General features: G+C 45.0%; 1 protein-coding gene across 2 annotated transcripts in view; it reads right to left on the reverse strand.

The window, feature by feature from the left end:
• The window catches only part of Tmem241 (transmembrane protein 241), a 143,415-nt gene extending 135,153 nt beyond the window's left edge, over window positions 1-8,262 (reverse strand). Inside the window, exons 1-3 of one of the 2 annotated variants that reach the window (XM_028876688.2) lie at window positions 8,095-8,261; window positions 6,057-6,103; window positions 479-556 (exon numbers count right to left, since the gene is read on the reverse strand). In XM_028876688.2, coding sequence (XP_028732521.1) covers window positions 479-556; window positions 6,057-6,103; window positions 8,095-8,166 — 197 coding nt within the window. In that variant the 5' untranslated portion in view covers window positions 8,167-8,261. Of the gene's footprint in view, window positions 1-478; window positions 557-6,056; window positions 6,104-8,094 lie in introns of both variants that reach the window. The other variant, XM_028876690.2, reaches the window with a different exon arrangement.
• Between the last annotated feature and the right edge of the window lie 8,824 nt (window positions 8,263-17,086).

Consider the following 17,086-nt stretch of genomic DNA (forward strand, 5'->3'; position numbering starts at 1 on the left):
CTTCCTGCTCACTTTTCCTCTGCCCTGTGCAGCCACCACGGACCCTAAGCTTCTGGAACTGTGAACCCCAAATAAGCCCCTTCCTTCTGTAGGCTGCTTTGACCCTGGTGCCTTATCATAGCGACAGAAAAGTCACTAATACACTGGCCCTAGTCTTAACTATTCTGTAAGTAGAAAATAATTTAATAAAAACTCCCAAAAATATTTAGAGTTGCTCCAGTACGTTCTCTGCAGTGATCCTTAGACCTAAGGTAAAGGTAAATTAAAATGGTATTGTAACTGTGTGTCTCTAATAATTTAATATCATATTAGCAACAATATTCAAGATGTATCTTATTATAAAATCACTGAGTCTCAAGGTTGGAAGAGAACTAAAAGACCAAACAACTCAGGCCCATATTCAAGTTCGCTGGTGCGGTATAACCATGTTTAAAGCGCGCGTGTACATCATGAGTCAGTTACAGGGAGGTGGTTATACCTCAAGCTGCTGTTGATCTCCACCCAGCCCAGTTTCCAGGACACGTGAAGCAGAAGTCCACCGAGGAGTGTCTGCCACCTGGAAAGATGAATGTCCGGATGAGTTACTCGAGGCCCACAGGGTCCAACTCAGCCAGCCAGGACATCTCCACCCTTCTGCACCTCTCTTCTCCATTTCCCCAGCCATCCTCTCATTCCTCAGACATTTTCCCATCTCTGTTCCTTCGAATCCAGCTCTCAGTGAGTGCTGGCACTCTTGCACACCTCTAGACATTTCCTGAACCTCACTCATAGCCATCAAGATGGATGACTTCCAGACCCCCGTTCTCATCTGGATACTTCTACCCTGAAATTCCATAGCCTCACAAGTATGTCACATACAAAATGCTATCTTAGACATGCCCCAACCCTGGGCATCTTCCTCCGGCCTTTAGTCAGCCAGATGTCACTCAACCCTTGACCTAGCACTTCCTCAGACTTCGCTTCCCTAGTCTACTTGGCAAAATCCTATGACTGTATTTATCTTAACCATGAGAAAGGGCTCTGTGGTTAAGAGTATTCCCTTCTCTCCTGAGGAAGAGAGGACTCTGTGGTTAAGAGTATTCCCTTCTCTCCTGAGGAAGAGAGGACTCTGTGGTTAAGAGTATTCCCTTCTCTCCTGAGTGCCCACGTTCAGATCCCAGCACCAATGTTAGTGGCTCAGACCTGGCTGTAACTCCAGTTTCAGGAGACCCAATGGCCTCCTCAGTCACCACACACCCATGGCACACACACTTATAAAAATAAGTCTTTAAATAAAAAGGGAGGGGGGTTGTGAGTTCAAAGGCATCTCCTGGAGATGATAGAGAGGTGATAATTCCAAATATGCTCTTTAGTGATGTTTCTTATCCTTATACTGGGGCTCCAGGTAATATTCAACTTCGAGAGCTACCACAAGTGCAGCAAATCCCCACTGATCCCTTTAAATAATGCACCCACAAAGGAGCTACTGCTGCCGAAGCCACCCGTGTATCTGGAAGATTCGCAGTGGGCCCATGGCTCCCTCTGCCCTCACGCAGCTAACCTCTTCCTGACAGTTTCTAATGTTGTCCCTGCTATTTTCCACTGTCTGAATCTGGACGTCCTAATTCATCATGATCACAGCCATGTCACATCCAGGTCCAGGGTCACATGTGACAGTAATCTGACCTCCAGGACACTCTCAGTGTTTAGTCACCTTTATTATATATATATTAGAGATGACTCATTCATACACTTTAAGAACCTATTTTTAGTCACAAATGACATGAGACACCTCACCTCAGGAACGACTGTAACATACTTACCTGTTGTGATACTATACTGAGAACCCCTGGTCTCCAGGACAGTCTCTTATGTGTTACTCAAAGCCTTCTTGACTTGGGTCATCCCTCCCCAGGACAAACTCTCTCTCCATGACTTGGAGATTCTCAAGGCATACAGCCTGAAGCCTCAAAATATGCCAGGTCATTTCCTACTTCTTGGAATTGTGGGTACTGCCCCATTACTCATGATATCCCTCCTTTTCCTCATGCATCAGGAGACAGCTGGTCAGTAGTAAGAATTATTGTTTTACTGCCCAGCCAAGAACAGAACAGCTAGTTCATGCCATGAATCAGACTGATCTAGAGCAGAGGTCTGAACCTGGTCAATTTCCCACACCACACCCCCAGACATGTAGTACTGCTTGGAGACCTCTTTCTTTCTTTCTTTTTTTTCTTTCTTTCTTTCTTTCTTTCTTTCTTTCTTTCTTCTCTTCTCTTCTCTCTCTCTTCTTCTCTCTTCTCTTCTCTTTCCTTCCTTCCTTCCTTCCTTCCTTCCTTCCTTCTTTCTTTCTTCCTTTCTCTCTCTCTTTCTTCCTTCCTTTCTTTCTCTCTTTTTTGTTTTTTTGTTTTTGGGTTTTTTTTGGTTTTGTTTCTTTTTGTTTTGTTTTGTTTTTCAAGACAGAGTTTTTCTGTGTAGCCCTGGTTATGCTGGAACTCACTCTGTAGATCAGGTTGGCCTCAAACTCACAGAGATCCACCTGCCTCTGCCTCCTGAGTGCTGTGATTAAAGGCATGCACCACTAACTCCCAGCCTATATTTACATGTGTTTATATTTAATATGTTTTTATTTTATATGTCTGTGCATCATGTCTGAAGTGTCTGTGGAGATAAGGCATAGGTGTAGAATCCTCTGGAACTAGAGTTATAGACAGTTATAAACTACCATGTGGGTGCCAGGAACTGAACCTTGGTCTTTCGTAAGAGCAGTGAGTGCAGCCGGGCAGTGGTGGCGCACGCCTTTAATCCCAGCACTTGGGAGGCAGAGGCAGGTGGATCCCTGAGTTCAAAGCCAGGCTGATCTATAGAGTGAGTTCCAGGACAGCCTGGGTCACACAGAGAAACCCTAAAAACAACAATAACAACAACCAAACAAACAAAAACCGCGGTGAGATGGCTCAGCAGGTAAAGGGACTTGCCACCAAATCTGAGGACCTGAGTTCGGTTCCCAGGCCCCACATGGTAAGAGAGAACCAAACCCTGGAAGTCGTCCTCTGACCTCTACCCATTAACTGTGGCACATGTACACACAAAAATAAATAGGTAAATAAACAAATACAAATAAATGTAAAATTAAAGAAAAGAGCAGCGACTACCCTTAACCACAGAGCCTTTTCTCCATCCCCCAAGCATACTTTTAAAAAAGAAGCATGAGGGATATAGTCTATGCATATTTAAATGGCATAATGCTTAAAAAAATTCAACCCTAGCTCTTTTCCCTAAAAAAATTAACAAAAGCATACCCAAAGAGACCATAGAAAACTAACTATACATTGTTTTGAGGATCCCAAGGCAAAAGGAAGAATTAACAATAAATGGGCATATCAAAAGCTGTTTACTGAGGGAGGGGCAGCTTTCTCAGTGACTATGCTTAAGCAAACTGACGATGGTTAGGAGCTTTATCAAACATATATGGGTAGCTAGCTACATGATATCTTCATGGAGTAAAATAGTCATAAATGGAAATGCAAAATGGAAGTGATCACAACAGAAAGAACATGTTTATCCAGAAAGAAAAAGCATTTAAGTAATAAAATAATTGTAAATAAATTAAAAGGTTAAAAAACAAATTGCAATTTTTTTCCCAATGAACATGATGGTCAAGAGGTAGTACCCTTTTATTTTTTTCTTTTCTTTTCTTTTCTTTTCTTTTCTTTTCTTTGTGTGTGTGTGTGTGTGTGTGTGTGTGTGTGTGTACACGAAAGTGACCAGAGGAGGGCATCAGATTCCCTGGATTTGAAATTACAAAAAGTCTCAGGCTGCCTGATATGGATGCTGGGAGCTGAGTTCTGGTCCTTGCAAGCACTCCTGACACTCAGGCAGCTTCTCCAGCCCTAGTGATTATACCATTAAAATGTAAAAATGTACTAAAATGTACTAAATGGTACCGGTGGTTCAGGCCTGAGATCCTGGCTACTGGGAAAGTTGAGGTAAGAAGATCACAAGTTCAAAGCTTGCCTGAGCTACAGAGTGAATTTAAAGCCAGCCTGAGTAACTTAGAAAAGCTTTGTCTTAAAAAAGAAATGTTAATGGCTATTGATATAGCTGAGCAGTAGAGAGCATCTCCAGCAGGTGTGGATCCTAGGTCCAATCCCCTATGCCAAAAACAAAATGCACCAAACTAATTAAAAATGCTACAACCTCAGTGAAAATAAGTGGGTAAAAGACACAAATAGAAAATTCAAAATAGTAAGCACAAGGAAATTATCTGACTATATATCATTATTTGCTCATGAAATTTGGAGAAAAGAAAAATAAGAGACATAGTTTGGATATGGTATTTACAGAAACTTCCATATGCATGCAGGGTTAAAAGGTAAACTGGGGCTGGAGAGATGGCTCAGTGGTTAGGAGCACTGATTATTTTCCTGGGGTTCAGTTCCCAGAACCCACATGGCAGCTCACTCTATAACTCTAGCTCCAGGAGATCCGATGCCCTCCTCTGAACTCTGGGGGCAACAAGTACGTATTATACATACATACATACAGGCAAAACATTCATACACATAAAACAAAACAAATCTTCAAAGAAAAAGGAATTGGTAAAATATTTTTTAAAAATGATTTATTGCCAGGCATGGTGGCCCATGCCTTTAATCCCAGCACTTGAGAGGCAGTGGCAGGCCGGCAAACTCTGTGAGTTCGAGGCTAACGTGGTCTACATAGTGAATTCCAGAACAGCCAGCCAGAACTAGGTAGAGAGACCCTGTCTCAAAAAAAAAATTAAATGAGAGAGAGAGAGAGAGAGAGAGAGAGAGAGAGAGAGAGAGCGCCAAAGAAGTTCTTTTACCTAATTTCTCAAGTGGGAGTATCCAAGAAGTCATTCCAAGTTTGACAGGTTCAAACACAAAACTGTCTGAAGCTTTTATGCTTCCTAAGTGGGACATGATTCAGTGCCTACTGAAGTGAAAAATTCAACAGATCCACTGTACCTGGCGTAGATCCTAGAGTAATGGCACCAAGGCTTTGAAGCAACTTTTTGTCAAGTCAGTGATTGCTATCTGAGTTGCTCTTTTGAAGGATTCACAGAGCCTTTGCATGGCTTAGTCTCCAGACAGACCCAGCAAACCAGGAAGCTCCCATGTGGCTGAGAACTGCTTAGGTAATGGGTCCTTCAAACACCTCTAGATACGTTTTGGTATCTTTTGTATAACAATAAAGAGACCTTTGCAAAGCCATGAGGCAGTCATTCCTTCAGAGGCTCATTCTGCTGCTGTTGCTAAGCCATTGAACATGCCAGATTGACTCTGTCTTGGACTAACCAGAGTAACATAGAACACCAACAGCAGACTAACAAAATGGATGAACTATAGTGTCTCTAGCTGATGATGAACCTATGTGTCCAGTTGGAGCCTCCAGCTTACCCCTGTAAAGTCAGGAAAGCCTCTGCCCCGCCCCCACTCTCCAAACCCCGCCTGCTCAGAGTTCCACATCTGCACCAGCCGCCCAAACCCTAGCCTAAGCTCTCAGCTTCTGAGGATACTCGGGCACAAACCCAGGTGTGGCGAAAACGTCATCACCCCTCGCCTACAATCTATAAAACTTTCCTGCTCTGGCCTGGGTGCACAACTTCTCCGGCCTTGTTCTCTGAGGCCGGTGAGCCTGCCCTGAAGTTTATACCTGCTGTTAGACTTCTTTAATTTGGCTTGATCGAGCTGGGGTTGGGGGTAGAAAACCTATTACTATGTAGTTCCTAAAAGTGTTTCAAAGAACATTATAAGACATTGTTTGAAATTTCCTACCAATGTGTATGAAGGTAGTTAAAGATCTTTGCCCTGGGAGCTAGAGAGATGGCTCAGTGGTTAAGAGTACATGCTGCTCTTGCAGAGGACTGGAATTCAATTCCCAGCATCCATGTCAGATGGCTTACAACTACCTGTAACTCCACGCCCTCTTCTGGCCTTCATGGGCACTTCATTCATGTGGCATATACAACACACACACACACACACACACACACACACACACACACACACAGATTTTAAAAAACAAAATCTGGGGGAAAAAACGATACTCACCCTTGGAATAACGTAGGGTAGGTAAATTTCAGGACAGACAGGACATACTGAAAAACAAGTACCAGGTTAATGGACATTTTGATGACAGCGAATTGACAGAGCATATAATAATATGACTATTGAAGAAATCTGAGTGTGTCACATAAAGGCATTCATCCCCCCAAGTCATGAATGGGCAAAAGAATGGCCTTCCAAGTTATATTGAGGAGAACAGCTGGGGTAAATGTATAGTTTTGTTTTGTTATTGTTTGCTTGTTTGTTCTTGAAACCTTAGCTATGATACCAGTATTTACTCAATGTATCGTGTGCTTAGCTTTGGTCCACAAACTGAGGGAGATCGAAGATATTGAAGCTCAGGCATGGGGGTGGGCAGTGGCTGAGCATGTGGGGATGGGGGTGTGGTCAGTGGCTAGCATATGTCTAACATATGTGAAGCCCTGGTTTCCATTTGTATTAGTACCACAAAATAAAGCAAATTGCTGAAGCTTTCACCTCACTTTTATTAAAGAGGCAGAGGCAGGCAGATCTCAGAGTTTGTGGCCAGCCTAGTCTACATAGTGAGTTCCAGGACAGCCAGGGATACACAGAGAAACTTTGTCTCAAAAAAAAAAAAAAGAAAGAAAGAAAGAAAGAAAGAAAGAAAGAAAGAAAGAAAGAAAGAAAGAAAGAAAAGAAAAGAAAGAAATCTATCGGCTGGTAAATGGCTCAGAGGTTAAGAGTGCTTACAGATCTTGAAAAAACCCCAGTTAGATTCCCAGCATCCACATGGGTTGGCTCACAACCACCTTTAACTCCCTCTCTAGGAGTCCCAGTGCCTCCTCAGGCACCTGTACTCACATGCACATACCCACACACAGACACACGCATACATGTAATTAAAAATAAAATAAATATTTTTAAAAAGAAATCTATGACAAATTGAATGTTAGCTCTAAAAATGTCTCTGAGCTAAGTGTAGTGTGGCTTGACTATAATCCCAGCACTCAGGAGGCAGAAGGAAGAGGCGGAGCCAGCCCTGATTACACACACGGCAAGGCCCTGTGGGGGCTGGTGAGATACCTAAGGACCAGAGTTCAATCTGAACCGACTCCTGCAAGAAGTCCTCTGACCTCCACACGTGCCCCATGGTAGGTACACCCTCACACGTACACACACGAAATAAATAAATAAAGGCTGGAGAGATGGCTCAGCAGTTAGGAACACTGGCTGCTCTTCCAGAGGATCTGAGCACACGATGGCTCACAACCCTCTGTGACTCCAGTTCCAGAAATCTAATGCAGTCTGGGCTCTGCAGGCACGCAACACATACTGCGCAGATAAACACGCAGGCAAAACAACCATATGCATAAAAATAAAAATAAAAAAAATCTTTAAAAAAATAATTAATAATAGCCGGGCGTGGTGGCCACACCTACAAATCCCACAGAACTTGGGAGGCAGAGGCAGGAGGATCCACTGAACTCAAGGCAACTTCCCACTCCTCTCAAATAGGAGTTTCTGCCTCTCAAGATTTTTAAACCCTTGGATATAGCGGAAAAACATGAAATGGAATAAAGACTAAACGAGTCAATCAGTGGGGTAAGGGCTGATAAAGTCATCTTTTCCACCGCGTATGGTACTTTGGGTCCTGGGGCAGAATGGGTCTGATCCCTTCAACGCTTCCTTCCCTGAGGGAAGAGGGGCCACTGCTTTCTGTTTGTTTGCGTATATGTGTATTTATTTACTTGGGCCAGGGTTTCAGATATCCCACGCTGGCCTCAAACTGGCGGGGTAGCTGAGGATGACTTTGAAGCCCGCATCCTCCTGCCTCCACCTTCCAAGAACTGAGTGTCGGTGAGTCCCGGGATGCAGCCCGAGGCTTTGTGCACGCAGGGCCACATCCTCCTCTTGAAGGTGGTCCTCCGAGTCCGGGAAGTTCCGGGGAGTGGACTCGGAGTCGGTTTCCTCGCGGTCCCCATGCGGACCAGCCAGCCCGGGGCAGCTCCGGTGACGTGTACCGCACGGCTCGCAGCCCACGCGCAGTCGCCCGCACGCTCACCTTGTTCGTGAGGTGAGAAGCCAGGTAGCAGGTGCAAAAGGTGAGGCCGAGCAGGGAGCGCCTCCCGATCATCTGGCGGCTCGCTCGGCTCCCCGGAGAGGCGGCGGCCCCCGCCGGAGCCCACCCGGCCGCCTCCGCCTCCGCCGGCCGGCCACGGAGCTCCGCTCCGCCAATCAGCGAGCCGCTCCTTAAAGGGGGCCCGCCTCCTTAAAGGGGCCGCTCCTGCTGCGGAGCCTCGGCTGCGCTGCGGCCCGGAGTCCCGGGGTGGCTGGACCCGGGTCCTCTCTGGCTGACGGTGGTAGAAAACGATGGAAGAGAAAGTAAGCAGGTTACAGAAGACGTCACAACATTCCTTTATGGCTTTTATGGTTTGAAAAAAAAAAAATAGCCATAACCATTACTGAATGACTGGATGAAAATGCTCAAGGCTTTAGCGAATTTTTCCTATTTTCTACGTCGCTTCCGTTTAACTTTGGCAAAAACAAATAAATTAGCCACAATAGAAGTTAATCTTAAAAGGGCTAGAGAGATGGTTCAGTGGTTAAGAGTGCATAGTGCTCTTGCAGAGGATTGGATGGAGTTCCATACCCAGCATCCACCTCTGGGAACCCCAGCTCCAGAGGGCTCCCCTCTGCACTCTCTGGGCACCAGCACTCAACGCGTGCACAAGAACAAAAGTGCATTCTGAAGTACGATATGCACATAATCAAAAATAAAATAAATCGCCGGGCAGTGGGGGCGCACGCCTTTAATCCCAGCACTCGGGAGGCAGAGGCAGGTGGATCTCTGTGAGTTCGAGGCCAGTGCGAGCTCCAGGACAGACACCAAAGCTAGACAGAGAAACCTTGTCTCGAAAAACCAAAAATAACATAAAATAAATAAACCTAAAAAATATTTTTAAAGCGAGGCTGAAGGGACTAGAATGACTATGATTGTAAGAAAAGGCATCCCATTGTGCTGAAATGTCTATAAAAGCAATTTATCTGTACATCGTGCCAGAGGCCTGTAATCTCAGCAGTGGGATAAGGACAAAGGCGTTTGGAAGTAAATTCAAAGTTCACCTGGGCTGCTAAGGGGTTCCAAGGCCAATCTGAGCTATGTGAGGCTTTGGGCAGCAGACAGGAAGGGAGATTATCTTTTCCAAAGTAAAATTTTAAACATAGCCTGGGTTGCCTAGACAGGAAGTTAACCCAGGTGCCCGCAAACAGTCGGAAATGAACAAAGAACACGTTAGTGATTTGCATGGGTAACAAAAGGGGCAGGTGGCGCTCGCCTTTAATCCCAGCATTCGGGAAGCAGAGGCAGGCGGATCTCTGTGAGTTCAGGGCCAGCCTGGTCTACAAAGCGAGTTCCAGGAAAGGCACAAAGCTACACAGAGAAACCCTGTCTCAAAAAAACAAAAAAAGGGGGGGGGGCAGGTGGGCAGGAGAGAAGGTTCAGCAGGAAAGGGTGCCTGCTGCCGAGACTGACTACTTGAATTCCAGAAAAAAATAAGAAGAAAAAAAAGAAAGGGGATGGAAGTGTGAGGGGGACATTGCAGGTGTCCGGGAGGAGTGGAAGGATGTAATTAAAACACACTGCAGACATAGGAAATGTTCAAAGAATAAATAAGAAGTCTTTCAGATTTTGTTGCTATTGTATTAGGTTAGTGTTGTCAACTTGACATAATCGAGCATCGAGCGTCGCTTGCGGGATGGGTGGATGAACGGGAGGGAGGGGGGAGCCCTGACTGTGTGAGTGGAGACAGCGGGCTGAGGAGGGAGGAGTGTCCACTCACTGTCCTCCCTCACATGACAGCTGCTTCACTGTCCTGTGGCCTGACTCCACGCCCTCCATCCCAGTCATTTGTTTGATTGTACTGCCTAACCTTATCCTGCCTTGCCATAGGCCAGAACAGCTTTATTATCAACCAGTGAGAGAAGTACATATTCACAGCATACAGAAGGATCATCCCACAGCAATCCCTTTAGTAACAGCACTTGGGAAGGCAGAGGCAAGCAAATATCTAAGTTCAAGGCCAACCTGTTTTACAGAGTGAGTTCCAGGACAGCCAAGGCAACACAGAGAAACCCTGTCTTAAAAAACCAAACCAAAAAAGAAGACTGTGTCTTAGTTCAGGTTTCTATTGCTGTGGAGAGACATCATGACCACAGCAACTCTTATAAAGAAAACATTTCATTTGGGTGGCTTGCTTACAGTTTCAGAGGTTCTGTCCATTATCATTATGGTGGGGAGCATGTCAGCAGGCAGGCAGACATGGTGCTGGAGTAGTAGCTGAGAGTCCTACATCTTGCAGGCAACAAGAAGTCACTGAGTGGTATCCTGAACATAGGAAATATCAAAGCCCGCCCCCACAGTGACACACTTCCTGTAACAAGGCCACACCCACTCCAACAAAGCCATATCTCCTAATAGTGCCACTCCCTGAGATTTGGGGGGCCAATTACATTCAAAGTACCACAGCTGAGAATGGAAGTTGGTAATAGCCTTGTAACCTCTGCATTATGTGTGGCCAGGCTACACCTGGCTCCCCACAGACTTTTACAAACAGGACCAAGGGCAGTTAATAGTCTAGTGACCTTTACGCTATCTGTATGATGGAGACTACACCAGATCCTCCCCCAGGCTCTCAAGACGACACACATAGTCTATATATAGAGGCCATCTTTACAGAAGAGGTGACATGAACTTTGAAACGAGTTTCAGTGTAATTGTGCCTTAAGATTTATTGTTCAGACAGGATTGTGTTACACCTGGAAACTTTATTCTAAATTGTACTGTACTTCAATATGCCTAAAACAAACTGTCCAATGTAAGACTCTACACGTTTGAACCAGCACCAGCTACTGAGTCAAGCTGAACTGGATTTTCTTCTGGCTTTACATGGATCATTACTCTGCCAGCCCTGGGATTTGTGGAGATCCACGGTTCATACAACTGAAAAATCCACTAGCTCTGGAAGGAAAAAGGAAAGGAAGAAAGGAAGGAAGGGAGGAAGGAAAGAAGGGAGGTAAAAGGAAAGCCTGGAATCAGCCAGGCTTCGAGTACAGTCTGATCCAGAGATTCAACAACGATGCCACTGGAGACTAGGTGATCACAGACTCATGCTTCATGAAAATACTTTGGTGTCGAGATAATCTTTTTGTACACTCTGTGAATATGTCTCCCTGTCTTTCCTCACCTGCCTAAGACACCTGATTGGTTTAATAAAGAGCTGAACGGCCGAGAGCTAGGCAGAGGAGGTTAGGCAGGACTTACCAGGAGAGATAGGAACTCTGGGAAAGAATCTGAGGCTCCAGAGATTTGCCAGGCAGACTCGAAGTAGGATGCATGGTACTGAGGAGAGGAGTCACGTGGCAAAACGTAACTTAATATAAATAGGTCAATTTAAGTTTGAAGAGTTAGTTGGGAACAAGCCTAAGCTAAGGCCCAGCTTTCATAATTAATAAGAAGTCTCCATGTGGTTACTGGGAGCTGGCAGACCAGAGAAAGGCCTGCTACTCTTCAGATCTGGCCTTGTACCCCACTAACAGCGACTGTCCTCCACTCCTACAGGCTTACTAGTGCAGATGATCAATAAACTCCACAGTAACCAGCCATGTTAGTGAGCTTCTCCACCTGTCACAAATGTCCGGGGGAAGCAACTTCAGAAAGATTGAATTGGGCTCAGGCCTTCCCGGCTGGGAGTGTGGGACAGCAGAGCAGGTCTGGGAGCAGAGGGGAAGCTGTGCCCATGCCCGGGAGTCTCCCTCCCGCATCCATCCTTTCCAGCCCCAGGCCTGGGAGGAACTCTATCTGCTCTCGCCTCCTCTTAACTGATCTTCTCTAGAATCACCTCACAGAATACCCAGGGGTGTGCTTTGCTCATCGAGTTGACAGGCAGCGTTAATCATCACACTGGCCAGCAAAGGTGGCTCAGCAGATCATGTTAAAGGCTTTTGTTTCATAAACCTAACAACATGAGTTCAATCCCTGAAACCTGTGTAAAGATGGAAGGAGAGAACCAATTCCTACAAGTGTGACCTAGGATATGTGCACGCGCGCGCGCACACACACACACACACACACACACACACACACACAAAGAATTAATGACATGTAATCCTTAAGCAAAATTGATTGTTAAAGTATATTACCTAAGCAAAGTTTACACGTATCATCTCTGTAGTTAAATAAACAAACATAAAATTATTTCTTTCTGAAAGTTATTGTAAGAAATATATTTCAAAGCTGAATAATCCTTGCAAAGATAATTTTTGTCTAATAGAACTTGCTTGAAGTTAATCATTGGCATGTATTAAAGTTTCTCTTTCCTGGGATCAATCCTTCAGTAAGTGAAGAGATTCAATTGATCTCTCTTTAATTCCTAGTTATTTAGCCTGTTTTCTTTTTCTTTTCTTTTCTTTTTTTTAAGATTTATTTATTTATTATGTATAGTGTTCTATCTGCAGGCCAGAAGGGGGCATCAGATCTCATTACAGATGGCTGTGAGCCACCATGTGGATGCTGGGAATTGAACTCAGGATCTCAGGAAGAGCAGCCAGTGCTCTTAACCTCTGAGCCACTTCTCCAGCCCTAGCCTGTTTTCTTTTACAGAATTTCCTTAACAAGTCGAAACCACTGGAATAAAGAACCATACAAATCAAAGTCGGCACAAGTGGCAAATGTACCCACAGGTCTTCCTGGGGCTGCTGGCCTTTCCAAAGCTCTGTCATTCGGCTCCACAAGTCAAACAAGGTAAGACTAAAGGAAAGTCAAGTCTGCTGCTGTGGCATTCAAACAAGAAGTTGATATGTGTGAGGTCGACCTTTTGCACACATGGAAAATTAACTCCTTCCTTGGAACTTTGAGACTAAAATGGGCATTAGTAATTTATTTCTGATTAATGTATTGGTAATGACAAGACATTTTATTAAGTGGTAAAACAGGAGGTGTTTTGATAAAACAGTGCATCATAAAATTTCTACCCTGAAATATTTTTAAATTAGATTTATTTATTTGGGGTGTGTGTATGTGTGTGCATGTGTGTGTGTACGTGTGTGTATGTGTGTGTGTGCATGTGTGTGTGTGCATGTGTGTGTATGTGTGTGTGTGTGTGTGTACATGTGTGCGCACACCCTGTGCGTATGTGTAAGGGTGCACGTGTGGACAGAGGACAGTTGGTGACGCTGTTCTCTCCACTGACCTGGTGGATCCCAGGAATGAACTCGGTCATTAAGCTTGGCAGCAAGCTCTTTAACCCAGCTCATCAGTCCTCTTTAATGAACAGTTAGTATCCATCTGCCTTCTGAATACAGATGGAAAATCCATAACTAAATACAGCAAAAGAGACAAGAACATGACTCCCTAGCATATATGAAGGCCAGAATTCAATCTCCACTGTTGAATACAAAAACTGGAAGTGGTAAAACTAACCTGTGATCCCAGAACTCAGAAGGTAGGGGCAGGAAGATCAGAGGTTACAGGTCCTCAACAAGTTCATGTCTGAGACCTGTTTCACTTAGTGGCGCGTGCATACACACACACACACACACACACACACACACACACACACACACACACACACGGGGTGGGGGAGGGGGAGAGACAGAGACAGAGTGAGAGAGACAGAGACAGAGAGGCCTTCTTTTCTCCACTTTTAGCATTGTTTGCATTTTTAAACGGTGGCGTGTAATTTTGAGTCTAGGTGGGAGGAGTTGAAGCTGCATCCTGCTGGCCTACTGTCCTTTTTAATAAGATACAACAGGTCCAAGACCACCCTCCCTCACTCACCTTGTTCCCTGGGTGCTGCAGTGCTGGACAGTGGTGCCCAGCTGAAGGCATGAGGGTAAAGGATGTACCCCACCGGGACAGACACGGCAGACGGTTATTAAAGAAAACGCTGCAGGCCTGGAGTAGGGTCCGGCAGCCCTTGTAAGGGCTGTGCCTGTGTGAGGGCTGGAGTTCAGATTGCCATAGCCCATGTGGATGCCAAGTGGGCATGGTGGCCCGCCTGCAATTCCAGCAGTAGAAGGCAAGAGACAGAGGCTCCCCTACTGACTGAAGGGAAAAGTCAACACAACTGACCGGCCACAAAAGCCCCCTCACCCCTGAACAGGGCACCTCACAAAACCACCTTATAGCTTCATTTGCAAAAGGAAACTCTGTGTGTGTGTGTGTGTGTGTGTGTGTGTGTATGTGTGTGTGTGTGTGTGTGTGTGTGTGTGTGTGGTTTTTCAAAACAGGGTTTCTCTGTATCACAGCTTTGGCTGTCCTGGAACTTGCTTTGTAGACCTGGCTGGCCTTGAACTCACAGAGATCCACCTGCCTCTGCCTCTGCCTCCTCAGTGCTGGGCTTAAAGGTGTGCACCACCACACCCAGCAGGAAACTTTTTAAGATGAGAGAACTAAGTAAACCAGCTCATATGTTTATTACTTAATTTTTAAATGCTACTTAAAAATTTAAACTTTTCCTAATCTTTAAACCTTGTGGTAGATTACAAGCTTTGAGCAATATAACTTAAGAAGCCACAGGATCATTCACTAATTCATTTATTCATATTTACATACTTATACATCTATTGTAAAGGCACCTAACAGCAACTGTCTTTCAGAGAGCTATCTGCAAAACAGATTTCAATTCATATCAGCACTAAAAACTAAGGAGCCTTATTTATGTTTTCTCTGGAGAACGAAGAATGTGCTGAACCAAAGTTTTGACCCTGGATATTTGTCAACAGTTTTGTTTCAGTTGAGCACTGCTGAGTTAATCCTGTAACCTGCATGCTTTCTTCCCTCTATAGCAAAGTGGGTACCACCCCATTCAAAGGCTCAGTGTTAAATCGTGTAGGTCTAAATGCTGTCATTGGTACACCAGACCTGTGGGGAGCCGAGGAAACCTTGACTGAATGTGTAAAAATGAAGTCCTGAGTGAATGTGTATTGTTGACATGGGCCCAGTTAAGTCAAGGACTGAATGCCTCAGACCCATAGGAACGGTAATGCCTTCCCTGTATGGGCGAGGCTTGGAATTGCTAAATGGTAAAGCCTTCCTCTGGTCCAAGTTAGAGTGTTTACAAACAATTGAGGAGTATGTGCAATGAAGGGCAATTGAAGCTTCCTGCTCCTCATGGCTGCAACTACTCCAGTACAAAGAGCTCCTACCTAGACTACACTGTATGCAATAAATGTGCTGAGGTTTTGAGCCATTGCATAGTAGATGAACTCCATCAGAGCTAGCACAGCCTACTTGATCCCAGCTTTTCTGGACATTGTGTTTGTCTGTCTATCTTCCCTTTATTCCCTGGTCACCCCAGTCAGGTTTCCAAGCCCAACTCATTCTATTCAAATTTATAAATGTGTATTTTTATTTATTTAAGACAGGGTCTCACTATGTAGCCTTTGCTGGCCTGAAGCTTGATATGTAGACCAGGCTGGCCTCCAACTCATCTGCCTCTGGAGTACTGGGACTAAAGGCATGTGCCAGCTCATCTGGCCAAAATTTGTATGTATTTTAAGTGTCTGCCCGACTTTTAGGAGTATGTAGTTGGCAACATCAGGCAAACACTTTAACTATTAACATACAGGCATAAAGTTAGTTAGCCCACAAACCTGTATTAAACAGGAATTCCATCTATAATGAATCAAATCTTCCTGTCCCTACTGCTTAACTTGGCTATTTCCGTGCCTCAAGTAATTCTGAACGTCCTCTAAGGTTCAGTTCTCGCTACTATCCGGGGCAGAGAAAGTGACGTTCTTCACTCTGAGCATAGCTCTCAAGCCATCCTTACTAACAGTCCTTGGCCATCTAGTCACTGAGGTCTCTAAGGTCCCTGATCACACCACCTACTAGCCTCCACAATACAACCTGGTTGTTTTCTGAAGACTGTGGCAATCGCACATTCTTCCACCAGTACTCCAAGTACTGTCATCTTGCTGAGTGATTTCAAGATCCATCTGGATCCCTCATTCAATACCCAGACACTTTATCCTGGTAAGTAAACATCCCAGACTCAATCTTACTTCCACTTTCCTGTGTTTTCCTTTTACTTGAGAATATACCACATTTGCTTATCTCTAAAAGTCTTAAGCAGCACACTCCCAACATCTGGACCCATCCCAAAACCAACGTCTTGGAAATAAGAGAAAGATCTGGGTTGAAATATGCAAAGTCACCTGAAAGAAATGCGTGAACACTCCTGAGACTTGAAACAAGACAGATGACTTAACACATTTAAAAGACATGTCAAGGCAAGTCTAGGCTAACCCAGCTTCAGGCTAGCCTCGCCCACTGCAATCTGCCCATCACACAGCTGTCAGAAATACCCTCCTGGTAAGCAAACGTCAAGCATTACACTCAGCTTTAAATGGCGTTTTACCTCTTACTATTTCTTTTTGTTTTAACAACTAGCTTTGAGCTCTATTTTAGCTTAGCTCTTGTGATTTGAATCTGAACAACACCCCAAAGCCCATGAGTTCAAAGGCTAGGTGGCCAGCAAAAGGAGCCATGTCATCTCCAAACGGAGTTACTTTATTTCTATGTGCCTGTTTCATTTTCAGTAAAATTGAGGTAAGTCTAGAATCTTCTCCTCAAGATCATTTTGGGATTAAAACATTGCCTAGTGCTTGGACATAGTGCCATATAATGCTTATCCAGCCACTTTATGAATTAATGGACAAAATTGAGAATCACAAATTTTATCGTACCGCCTTGCTTTTTGCTCAGTGTTATGCCACATATTTGGTAGTTTTTCTCATTCCACAGCTGCCCCTAAATGACAACCGCAACCCGTAAGAATTCCTTTTCCCTCTTTAAACCTGCCGGTTCCGGCCCCGAATCCGTTCCCGTTTCGAATTATCCCGGGAAATTAAGCCTGGGCAGAGCCAGCCTGGGCTGAGCGTTTGGAGGCCACGCTGTCTGGGTTCACCAGGCTCGGCGACCGGGGAGGCGGTGCCCGCACTGGGAGAACCGGCTCGGACGAAGCCACACCCGCCCCGCCGACCGCGATCGGGTC

Source organism: Peromyscus leucopus, chromosome 19, assembly GCF_004664715.2.
Source record: "Peromyscus leucopus breed LL Stock chromosome 19, UCI_PerLeu_2.1, whole genome shotgun sequence".
Lineage (NCBI taxonomy): Eukaryota > Metazoa > Chordata > Mammalia > Rodentia > Cricetidae > Peromyscus > Peromyscus leucopus.